This window comes from Sebastes umbrosus, chromosome 18, assembly GCF_015220745.1.
Source record: "Sebastes umbrosus isolate fSebUmb1 chromosome 18, fSebUmb1.pri, whole genome shotgun sequence".
Classification (NCBI taxonomy): domain Eukaryota; kingdom Metazoa; phylum Chordata; class Actinopteri; order Perciformes; family Sebastidae; genus Sebastes; species Sebastes umbrosus.
This window is the reverse complement of record NC_051286.1, coordinates 15,762,535-15,775,125: the sequence shown is the minus strand read 5'-3', so window position 1 is coordinate 15,775,125 and position 12,591 is coordinate 15,762,535. Positions and strand designations below refer to the sequence as shown.

The window sequence follows — 12,591 nt, the reverse complement described above, 5'->3', positions numbered from 1 at the left end:
TACTTCAGAGAGGCAGAAAGGGAGAGAAGGGAGGGGAGCAGATTGAGAATAAAAAAAAAAGACAGACAGACACTGTATATGACCGGGGCGGTAAAGAGAGAGATGAGAGATAGGTTTGACACCAGCAGCGTCTCCCCCCACCGCCCCAGTTCCCTTCTGCTGGAAGATAGATCCCATCTCGTCTCCACCGCTGTGGAACCCAACTGCAGCATCAGACAAATGCTGTGCTGACGTGTCACGCTGTTATAAGCCTGCTCATTCATTTACATGACAGGCGATTCAGCCATACAGCATCACTTATAACCCAGACAGAGAGAAAGAGAAGTGAATTCTTCTGTCACCTAAATGACACAGAGCTGTGTATACCCTGCACACTAGACCTGCTACATTGTGGGTAAGGAGGAGTCGCTCCCTACCATCCCTATTGTAACCTGCATGTGATCTAGTATGAAAGGAGCATTACTAGAAACAAATAAAGTGCATTGTGAAGTGGGCCACATGAAAGCTATGCCAAATTGAGTAATTTCCAGCAAGATTTTTGACACCTATTGAATATTTGATTTTACTTAAGTACAACCGAATCCCTGGAAACAACCTCCTTTCTCGACTCTATAAATACTATATAACACACATGCACGTGTTCCACTTACACAGCTTGCATATGTGTGTGTGTGTGTGGCAAAACCTGCTGTGCACCTTTTGGGAAATCTATTTAATTTCACTACGCTGAGCCCATTCAATTTCCCAGCGCTCCAGACATGAATGTTACAACTCTTGCTCTTCAAGCATAAAAAGAGGTAGGTGTGTGTACAAAATCACACAGGCTTTTTTTGCCAACATTGACCATTTCTACCGTTACTGCTGCTACTACTACTACAGCTGGAGGCCAACACACACACAGCAGATTTTGAGTGAATGAGTGGGAATTTCTTTAGCGCAGCTGTCTGAAGCAGTTTTGGTGAGATGTTCAAAGCCTTTCTACTAATATTTACCTCAGTTACTACTGCCATGGCAAGTAGTAGATAATGGATTGGACAGGGGAAATGAAAGCACTAGTGTGAATTAGGGCTGTCAAAGTAAACGCGATAATGACGCATCAACGCAAATTAGTTTTAACGCCACTAATTTCTTTAACGCATTAACGCAATTTAAGATTTTGAATTAACCTCTTAAAAATCCAATGGGCTGCTGTCAATATTTCGGAGATTGTAGCGGGCTCAGTTTTAAAACTAGAGCGGAGATACTGGCATCATGAAACTAGAAAAAAACAACCATGTCATACTAGCTTGTTGAGAAGGAAGGTTGAATAATGCTCTAAACTTACTCTAAATTTTGGCGAGGAAAAACTGGCATGGCCATTTTCGAAGGGGTCCCTTGATCTATGACCTAAAGATATGTGAATGAAAATGGGTTCTATGGGTACCCACGAGTCTCCCCTTTACAGACATGCCCACTTTATGATAATCACATGCAGTTTGGGGCAAGTCATAGTCAAGTCAGCACACTGACATACTGACAGCTGTTGTTGCCTGTTGGGCTGCAGTTTGCCATGTTATGATTTTAACTTTTTTTTTGCTAAATGCAGTACCTGTGAGAGTTTCCGGACAATATTTGTCATTGTTTTGTGTTGTTAATTGATTTCAAATAATGGATATAGACATACATTTGCATAAAGCAAGCATATTTGCCCACCGCATGTTGATACGAGTATTAAATAAATCTCTGACAAATCTCCCTTTAAGGTACATTTTGAACAGATTAAAAATGTGCAATTAATGTGATTAATTGTGATTAACTATGGACAATCATGTGATTAATCACAATTAGATATTTCAATTGATTGACAGCCCTATTAAAAGACACAACCACTGACAGACATGTTGGCTGAAATCCAATTACAGGTGCACTTCTTCTTGTAGTTGGCCTTACAGCCCAATAAAGACATTCAGAGCAGTGTAAGTAGTAAAGAACACAATCAATTCACAATTCCTTCAAGGTATCCATCATATAAAGGCATTCAGGACTTGCTTAGCATTAAATACTCCCTTTAAGGTACATTTTGAACTGATAAAAATGTGAAATTAATTGTGATTCAATATTTTAATCAATTGACAGCCCTAGTATGAATGTACTAGTATGAAAGTAAAAGTATTTGTTCTGCAGAAAAATGTCCCGTGTGACTTATATATTACTACATACTAGATTGCAAATGCTGATGCACCAAAGCATAATGCTGGTTGAGCTGGAACTAGTTTTAAAAGGTGAAGTGTGTAGGATTTGGTGGCATCTAGCAGTGTGGTTGAGCCTATCTAGAGCCAGTGTTTGGTTTGTCCTTTCTGGGCCACTGTAGAAACATGGCGGACTCTGTGAAGAGGACCCGCTCCCTATGTAGATATAAACATGCTCATCCTAAGGTAACGAAAAACACAACAATTCTTATTGTCAGGCAATTATACACTAAAAAAAATATACTTATCAAGATTATATTCTGCCAATATCCCCCTAAATGTTACACACTGTTCCTTTAAGTACTTTATCTAGGTCTACAGTTAGGTATGTTAGTCCAGTTTAGTCCCCCTCCAAAGGGTCATAAGAGAGAGTTACAAGAGTACAATATTTCAATCTGAATTGTAGTAGAGTAGTAAACTCAAGTACCTCAAAATTGTACTTGTACAGAATTTTGCGTAAATGTACTTTTTTTTTATTATCCCAAATCACTAGAATAGACAGGTGGTAGACAATATCCAACAGGGATGCATAAAGAGCCTAGATGTTGTGTAGTGTACGTAAAGCTTTATAGTTCAGCAGCCCGCTAAGCCTACCCAACACAATAAATGCCTGGATGTCAGTAAACACTGCTGCTATAAACACTGCAGTGTAGACAATACCACCGCAACCACCCGAGGGATTAATAGCAGGGATTTAGAATTAATAGCACTATTTACTCGGGTCACATAGCCATATGTCTGCTGGCCTGTTTGTGGATGAACTGCTTGTTTTTGTTTGTCTTTCTTGTGATTGGCCCTTTCAGTGCATATGCAGAGGGATGAGATTGGTCCGCTGAAAAAGGGTCTCATACCTAGATACAGCATGCACTGTGCAGCTGAGTGTGTGTGTGTGTGTGTGTGTGTGTGGGTAAGGCAGGTCAAGTCTATTTAGACAACATGGGGGGAGTCCTAGTGGGGGATCTGTCTATCTGCAGGGGGTGAGTTCAGATCATTCTCTATTATGCCATCTGTTTCTAGTGAATTATGTAGAGACAGATCATTAAAGAGGCTATTATGCTACCAAGACGACACAGACATGGTCTTATTTGATCCATCCAAAATAATTATTTCATAAAAAGATAAAAAGCCTGACCTGAAATGACCAATAACAAACCACAGAATGATATTCCTGGGGCAAGTTAAAGCATCCTGAATCTTCCGATTTGCTGGTTTCCTTTGTTTTGTAAATGTGATGAGGAATATTAACAGCGAGGTTTAAGAAACCGGTCTCAGTTTTCAAAGCAATATCATGAGGGATGTGTTGCTATGGAGAGGCGGTCCTGTCTGTCTGCTGCTTGAAAGGTAACATGAGGATAGAGAGACAGGGCGACTGAGGCAAATGTAGCGACACAGACAAAGAGGCATTTCGGGTCAGACTCAAAGGAAAAGTGATAACGGTGAAAAAAGACAGGAGTGAAAAAAGTAGTGTGTGGTGCAATCATGGCAATAACAATTAATAGTTAATCATGTCCTTTTGTCTCGGCTATGAAAAGGCAGCACTGTTCGGGTTACCAGAGGACAAACCTGCATAGCAATGTGCTTCATTATTAATTACCAGAGTACGTGAGATTTTAACATAATGAGAACATCTGCAAAACTGAATGAATGAAAAATCAAGCACATTCTCCATTTGTGAGGCACTATATGCAAGAAAAAGATCATGGGAGTCATGGAAATTTGAAGCTAAACTGTGAATATCCCTCGCTAAAGTGATGTCACCACTACATCTGTTTATTTGTATTTCCTGTTGACGAGATGGGTGTTTTTTGTAGGTGGCGATGTGTTACTATCGTCAACACAGCGGCATGTCTATGCATGCTGGTTTGCAATGAATTTTTGCAGCCTATGCATTGTTTACCTCATTATCTCCTACATTTTCTACACCTCTTCAGCACCACATAATTAGCTGCTATGCTGCATTCAATTGTTGTTGAAATATTGCAATAATTTACCTAGTACAGAATGTAAATACAAATAAAAAAATAATTTTACATGACACTCAAGATTCAAAGATGTGCCATTCTCACTTTTAAAAAAACAAACAGATTTTTTCATCTAAGTTTCTAATGGTGGTAATACCAATAATGATTTTGTTTTTTTCCCATATTCTCCTCTAATTTAGGGCAGACTTTAAAGGCGCTAAAAACACATTCTTTCAATTAGCTTCTTACTATGAGTGATGTGTTCCAACATGAACACATTTCCTGCCAAATAATTTTGGTAATTTTACATTAGGGATTTGTGTTCTTCTGCGCACCAATCAGGCTTTAAGTTTTTTTTTTTTACCAATTCTGACTAATCAAACCACAACTACACGGTCCTAATGAAGTTTTTGAATATTAAAGAGGACCTATTATGCTCATTTTCAGGAGTATTCATGTATTTGTGTTTTTTACTAGAACATGTTTACATGCTTTAATGTTAAAAAAAAAAAAAAATTATTTTTCTCATACCGCCTGTGCTGCAGCACCGCTTTTCACCCTCTGTCTGAAAAGCTCTGTTTGAGCTCCTGAAAAGCCCAGTCTGTTCTGATTGGTCAGGTGGCCCACTCTGTTGTGATTGGTCAACTGAACCAAACTCTTCGGACTCCGCTCAGGCTGTGCTCTAACTACCTTTGTTTGAGGGCGTGCCAAAGTAGCCGCTAGGCAGGTATTATGCAAATGTGTTACTTTGTGACATCACCACGTTACGGAAGAAAAGGCGGGACTTCAAGCAAGATGTTCCAGACAGTTCAGGAGCAGTGTTTCTGTGGGAGAGAGTAACTCCCTTTGGCGTGGACTTTGGGCGGCTTATTAACTATGCAGACCTATTACATGCACAAAACAAACTACCGGTATATAACACACTAAAGGAAAGGGAAAAAGCACAAAAGCATAATAGGTCCTCTTTAAACTCTTGAATAAAAAACATTAAAGATCATTTTTCCCAATCTTAAACTTTGATTGTCGCTTATTTGGATATTCAACGTTATATAGAAAGTGTTTTAAGAGGCTTTAATGCCTCATCTCTCTAAATATAAAAATATGCAGTTTGTCCCTGGGTTGTTGATCTTGCTCATTAAACCAGTCTGCATAATCTAGAAACTTATCTGATCTCCACTCTGATGTTTGCTGGCCCATGCTGTGGGTCCCGTGCAAGCCCACACACACAAAGTACACAAATTAATCCAAATAAAATCAGCGAGGAGCAAATAAGAGGCCGCTTGTCCTCAAAACCAATCAGTTCCTCGATCTGCTTATTCCTCAGCATGAAGAGCCCTGAGCTTTAATCAACCGGAGGTCTACAAAGTGGAAACGTCTGACTTCCATTCCCCTTTGAATCTTGTAGACATTTAGGTCAAGCAAACACACAAAAACCTTTGTGTCTTCCCTCACTTCAGATCAGCAGGTAAATACTCGATGCCATGCAGAGACTCAGTGTGTACATTCTTTTCATTGTGCGGATTGATTTCTGTGTAGGGAGAATCTCAAGATCCCTCTCCCATGGGAACCAATTACAGACAGTTTGGGGAGGCTTTCATCGTGCACATGTGACCCTGAACGTCACTCGAGGCTTAACCACCACCTACTGACTGAACCCTGCACCCCCATGACTAACCCTCTCGGCTTCGGACACAAGCAGCAAACGAAAACATGAAAAACAGATGCTGATCACTAAAGAGGAGTAGCAGGGGGTTTCTTTGTCTAGAGGGGTTTTGTCTGGGAAAATAAGTAGGGAAATAAGGGGCTTGGGTTAAACCTTGAGTTAATAAGCAAATATGAGTAAGTGAAGTTCCCTGTTTGCAATCAGCATTTTCCCATCCTCTCCATCACCACAGAGATGCCCAGAAGTGTGTGTTTGTCTGTCTATCTGTCAGTGTGTGAGTATATACCTTCCAGGCCAGTATCTCCTCCCTCCACCTCCTCCATCAGAGGAATTGCCAAACAGCTGGTTGCCATGGTTTCAGTTGTCCCTGCACCAATCAGTAGCCATTTTACCGGGGGTCCAGAGGGGGGGGTAAACCTGCACAGTCTGGCAAATAGCAGCGATATGAACGGAGATTAGCATACATCCAGCCAGGAACAGCAAATCCTTGCTCAAATATCACTAGTTGAAATAACTGCGGTCTGCTTTATATTCGTCTCATTGCTCATTTTGTCTTATTGAAATGCTTCTTTTGTTAACTGTGAGGTGAAACCACCTTTTATATATGTCTATGCACTGTGTTATTCATTGACATTTTTGACAAACACCATAAATCTGGGGTACATCATGGATAAATCAAAGCTACTGCTACTCATGCATAAATATTCCGGGCATTAAACAATACTTCATTAATTTTTAATAGCTCTGCAATTAGCTGGATCTTGTGATTTAAACATCTAATTGATGTATCAATGAAACCTAATGAGAAATGTATTGAAACCCTATAAAGAGATTGAGTGTAGTTTTGATGAGTCAAACATTTTTAATGTAAGAAGAGGGCTCCCTCTGCTGGTCATATGGGACAATAGTAATACAGTGAATGGTTTGCCTGTTCAAAACCTCTGGCTACTACCATAAAATTGTTCTAAATCGCTGTCCAGTGAAAACCATGTATTGTCAAATTTGGTGATTTAGAATTTTTCATACAAACTGAAAGATGAAATGTTCCTTTTAGGGTTAAAAAAGGCTGAGTAATACTTTTAAAAACCCATTGGATCACCAGAAACAATGCATAGACACAAAAACAGGTTGACAGCTATTACTTCACATAATCCTATTTGTCAGGATAAAGCTGTAACAGAGCACAACTTTATCTTTAGTACTGGGAAATAAGATAAGATAATGTGCTACACAACCATACATACATACTGCCAGGTGTTGTCACTTATATTGCCTGATTAGACCGTGCTTGATTGACAGCTTCCTCACTCTCATGTTGGGACTATTTATACCGTTATTAAAGGCCTTTTTCATGAACAATGTTCTGATAGGTCACAGCAGGAAAAGCACGTGTGTAAATAAGTAATGATGGCTGAATTCCATGTAGAAGAGTATAGTATGCAAAGAGTATAGAAGCAAAGAGACGAAACTCCGGTGTTTTTTTGACAACAGTCGCTGCTGACATTTTGGACTGAAAACACTTATAATGTTTATTGTTTAACACAGGCCATTTCTGTAGAATATGAAAATACAATACAAATAATTTTGTTTTACTTTTGTACAGCACTTTTAGGCAGATGTTTTACTGGCATCCGGGAGTCGCTTTCAGTCCAAAATGGCGTAAGCGTAAGTTTGTGATGTCTTACACAGAAGGTTTATTGAAGCTTGATCAAGGTGCAATTGTCAGGTCTCCACCATTGAGGTGCTCTCTGCATGAAGGCCTCACAACTCTGCCCTTCCTCCCTGGTGCTCAGTGTTTTATCCTTATCATGTTTTGACTTACTCCCATTCCTCTGGCATCTCTGACCCTGGTTGCCACCGCGACTGGCTCTACGGTCCCTACTACAGACACAGCTGTACAGATAACGGTGGCTCCCCTAGACAGGACTCCAACCCAATAATGTCAACAGAGGGACACTCTGACCTCCCGACCAAGAAGAGAGGAATTGATGGAAAATTCCATCACACACATCACAACTCATGAACTCTGAGCTTTCAGAAACTTAACACTTAGAGGTAAACACAACCCCATTTGAAGGCACCAATTGACTTTCAATTCTTGGCAATATATGTTCTTTGGTCCTGGTATAGGCCCTTTTCACTGCAGCGATCTTGACATGTCATTGCAGGGTAATACCAGGTGTTACTAATAACATTAATATGTTATTAGTAACACCTGTGCTCCACCCAACTTCTACCTGACTTGAGGTCTAATTAGCCAGTTATTGAAAACACCTGTGAGGGTGTGAGGTGCCTTTAGGCACACTATGTTCACATTTAAATATCTGGTACATGTTCTGACATCCAGGGTAGTACTGTGTATTATGAGTCAAAATTTGATAGGCAAAATATTCATTTTCTTTGCTTATATGATGTAAGTTTTTTTTCCTCAATGTGGCCCTAATACTTCGTCGTACCATAGACCTACAACAATGATAAATAAAAAGGAAAATGTAAACAAAAAACTGTTATTCATTTCCATCTTTAAAAATCCACAGGGAGCCTCTGGAGAGGGGCTAAAGAGCGTCATGTGGCTCCTGAGCCGCAGGTTGCTGACCCCTGTCCTAGGCTATTGATATACACACATTGCCAGTAGATGTCAGCATAATACTTCAGACCATGTAGTTTCACTTGTACACCTTGCCCCATCTCAAGTTTATCAAGCACTCCTTTTTCAAGCAATCAATTAACAATATTCAGACATAGATTAGCCCAACTTTACATTTCTTTATAACAGGTGAGGCTTATTGTTTTATAAGGTGCATTTAATGCCCAGAATGAAGCCCATGTGTGAATGATTGAGACTAATAGTGAGTGAAAAGTTGCTTCCGCCCTAAATATGTGGTGTTAACACACTATTATAAGTTTATTATATTATGTATTATAGTCAAATTTAAAACCGCAATAATTATGTTCAAAGCAAGACATAATTCACTTCTAGGTAATATTCAAAAAATGTTTTGTGACAGGGAAGGGGGTTATAATTTAAGAGGAAAATTGAATTTTAAAAAAGCATTGTGTTCATACAACAAATGGAATGGGCGAGCTAAACAAAAATCCATTAATTAAGCCTAACACAAACTCTAAAATTCAACTTTGCCTGCAAATCCTAACAGCAATTTTATGCTAATTGAAAATATTCCACAGTCTTTTACCTATAGGGTTTTCAAAAGATACAAGTTTAAAACATATTCTTTTATTTAATGTTTTAAATTAAATTACACCTAAAACAGAAAAACAACACATAAGAACACATGTTCCTTGTGTTTATGCACATTTTGAGGCTATAATAGCCGGTGTTCACCACAGGATACAATTGCTTTCAATGTAACCCACACATTAATACTTCATATAGCTATTTTATCAGTCAGTCCTATTTTCCTCCCTTTTCTTACATCATATAAGCAAAGAAAATGAACATTTTGCCTTTTAATTTTTGACTCATAATACACAGTATTACCCTGGATGTCAGAACATGTACTAGGGATTAAACGATTGCCAGATATTTAAATGTGAACATAGTGTGCTTAAAGGCACTGCCAACAGGTTCCTTCAACAATGCTCATAAAGTATATAAAAGGGGAAAAGTTAAAGCAAAATGGTAATTTAAGGCATAAAATAGGGCAGTTATTTATTTTTTTGCCTAAAATGGCTCTTTTGATAGTAAAGGTTGTTGACCCCTAGGGTAGGGAAATATAACTTTTACTTCTACCTATTCCTTTTAGGACACTATTACTCTTGATTTTGTGTCTGTTTTTATTTATTTTTATGTTTGAAATAAAGTCTTTCATTCATTCATATTTTACTGTTAGGTGTGTGACTGTGATTAGCCCAATTTTACATTTCTTTATAACAGGTGAGGCTTATTATAAGGTGCATTTAAGGCCCAGAATGAAGCCCATGTGTGAATGATTGAGACTAATAGTGTGTGAAAAGTTGCTTCTGCACCAGGTATGTGCTGTTAACACACTATTATAAGTTTATTTGTTACTGTTATGGTGTGTGACTAGGTGTGTCGTCCCCCCACCTGTCCGTGGGAGGGTGCCCGGCCTAGTGGGAGGTTGCCCGGCCTAGTCTCGGATCATTGCCCGGTAGCAGGTCCCTCTCTCCGGTCCTCTCTCCGGTTCCTCCTGCAGCTGATCCCTCTCAGCTGTGGTGACGTCAGGAGAAATGGCGGACCAGGATGGCAGCGACGCATCTCCTCCCGAGTCCCAAGGTGAGTTCCTACTGCTGACACACAGGAAAAGTTCACTTTAACACACTTTTTCATTATAAAGAAACGAGCTGTTATTTAAAGTGTGAAGCCCTGCTCTAATGAGGTTGTTTTAGTCGCTGTTTGAAGGCTGAAATGTCACACAGAGAGAGAGAGAGACTCAAGAGCCGGTGGTTGGTCACGGGAGAGGGATTAACTATCACACCGACTCACCCAACCGGTTGCTTAACGTTTATTATTATTAAACACGACCTGTTCTCTAAAGTTACACACGTTTTTAAAGTTTTACCTTTGTTGTTGTTGTCGTTGTTGAAAGACATGTCGAGCTCCTTTTCTGCTGCTGTCAAGACACCTGTTGCTGACATTTTGTCAACTCGTCGAAATAGTACTAGAAATAATACTAGAAATAGTACTAGAAATAATAGGAAATAGTAGTATAAATAGTAGAAATAGTAGTAGTAGAAATAGTAGTAGTAATAGAAGTAGTAGTAGAACTAGTAGTCGAAATAATAGGAAATAGTAGTATAAATAGTAGGAAATAGTAGTATAAATAGTATAAATAGTATAAATAGTAGGAAATAGTAGTATAAATAGTAGGAAATAGTAGTATAAATAGTAGTATAAATAGTAGGAAATAGTAGTATAAATAGTAGGAAATAGTAGTATAAATAGTAGTAAATAGTAGGAAATAGTAGTATAAATAGTAGTATAAATAGTAGGAAATAGTAGTATAAATAGTAGTATAAATAGTAGTATAAATAGTAAGAAATAGTAGTATAAATAGTATAAATAGTAGTAGTAGAAATAGTAGTAGTAATAGAAGTAGAAGTAGTAGTAGAACTAGTAGTCGAAATAATAGGAAATAGTAGTATAAATAGTAGGAAATAGTAGTAGAAATAGTAGTATAATTAGTAGGAAATGGTAGTATAAATAGTAGAAATAGTAGTAGTAGAAATAGTAGTAGTAGAAATAGTAGTAGTAGTAGAAGTAGTAGTAGAACTAGTAGTCGAAATAATAGGAAATAGTAGTAGAAATAGTAGTATAATTAGTAGGAAATGGTAGTATAAATAGTAGAAATAGTAGTAGTAGAAATAGTAGTAGTAGAAATTGTGGTAATAGTAGAAATAGTAGTATTAGAAATAGTAGTGGTAATAGTAGAAAAAGTAGTAGAAATAGTAGTAGAAATACTGGACTGAAATATTATATGAAATGGAAAAGATATTTGATAAGGATTTAGAAATGAATCCAATGTCTTTTGATTTTAGGAATCCCAAGTACAAATATATAACTACTGCAGCCAACAAAAGGTTATATAACATTCTTACATTTGCTGCTAGAAAAAAATATATTACTACAGTGATGGGTTAGTTATAAGAAACCCTAATAATAAATAAATTGAGTGGCTGGTAGAAATGTTCAGTGACCTGCCACAGTGGCAGGTGAGGAAAAAACTTAATTCAGACCTTGGCTATGTTTAATAGCTACTGTTCCGTTTTGTTTGGTGGTATTTGAATCTTAATTTCTCTTTATTTTACATAATCAAATAAATGTTCTATAAAAACCTAAAAGCAAAATAAAATGTGGGGCGTGTTTGGCAGTGTGTGAGCTGCTTTCAGTCTAATAATTAGCTGTTCAGGGCAAAGCATCAAAGCAATGGCCACTTATTGCCAGTGATGTCGCCAAAAATCATTCAATTGTGGATAATCCCCTTTATTGTAGTTAATTCAATACTGAATCACAAAGGGCAGGACATTTCTGTGCAGTATATTTACAAGTATATTCGCATGTTTCACCGCTCTGGCCACATCTCAAACTAGTAATGACACAACAATGTGTTTTCCATTAGCTTTTAATAGTAAAATACCTGCTGTGACATCACTGATTGGATGTTGTTTCCTATGTAATGCAATGCTGGATTACTTTTCAAAACTGGACTCTATCTATATGATAAAACACTAAAATGTTGATCAGTGTTGTCCAGTTAGGGTGACCAGATCAAACCAAATGTGGGACAAAGAGTATGTTTATGTGGGACAATGTGGGACACGTTACCAAGGCTGAGAGGTAGTCTACAATTTTGATAATTTCTATCTAACTTGAATAATACATATTTCTACTCTGCCTCTTGTCTTGTAACATCTCTATGCTTTGCCCGAATGCATCCATTGATCGGCACATCTCTTTTTGAGCCAAACGTTTCTTTGTGAGACTCACATGAACCGTGTCGCTTCATGTCGTATTAATCACATTCCACCAGTTTATAAATACTTATAAGTAGTTTCACAGTTTTTGTTGTTGTTGCTCTTCCTTTTCTTTGTTGTAGTTTCCATCATATTCCGCCTAAATCTGCTTGTGACTTTGCGGTGACTCGCAATGTTCTCCGTTGGGCACAGCGTATAGCAAAGACGGTGAAATGTTAATCTGCACTTGACCCACGTGTGCGCAGTTTGAAAGCAAACACAGCCCCGTGATGACAACCTTCCCTGC

At 38.2% G+C, this 12,591-nt stretch overlaps 1 protein-coding gene and 1 long non-coding RNA gene across 2 annotated transcripts in view; one reads left to right on the top strand and one right to left on the bottom strand.

The window, feature by feature from the left end:
• Window positions 1-6,144: 6,144 nt before the first annotated feature.
• On the bottom strand, window positions 6,145-10,462 carry LOC119477056. The gene is made up of 3 exons (XR_005204165.1): window positions 10,394-10,462; window positions 9,919-10,121; window positions 6,145-6,278 (listed from the first exon to the last, which is right to left on the bottom strand). It is a non-coding gene; the product is annotated as an uncharacterized LOC119477056 (long non-coding RNA).
• Window positions 9,925-12,591, top strand: part of si:ch73-217b7.1 (ensconsin) — a 31,039-nt gene continuing 28,372 nt past the window's right edge. Inside the window, exon 1 of the mRNA XM_037750876.1 lies at window positions 9,925-10,107. Coding sequence (XP_037606804.1) covers window positions 10,062-10,107 — 46 coding nt within the window. The 5' untranslated portion in view covers window positions 9,925-10,061. The remainder of the gene's footprint in view (window positions 10,108-12,591) is intronic.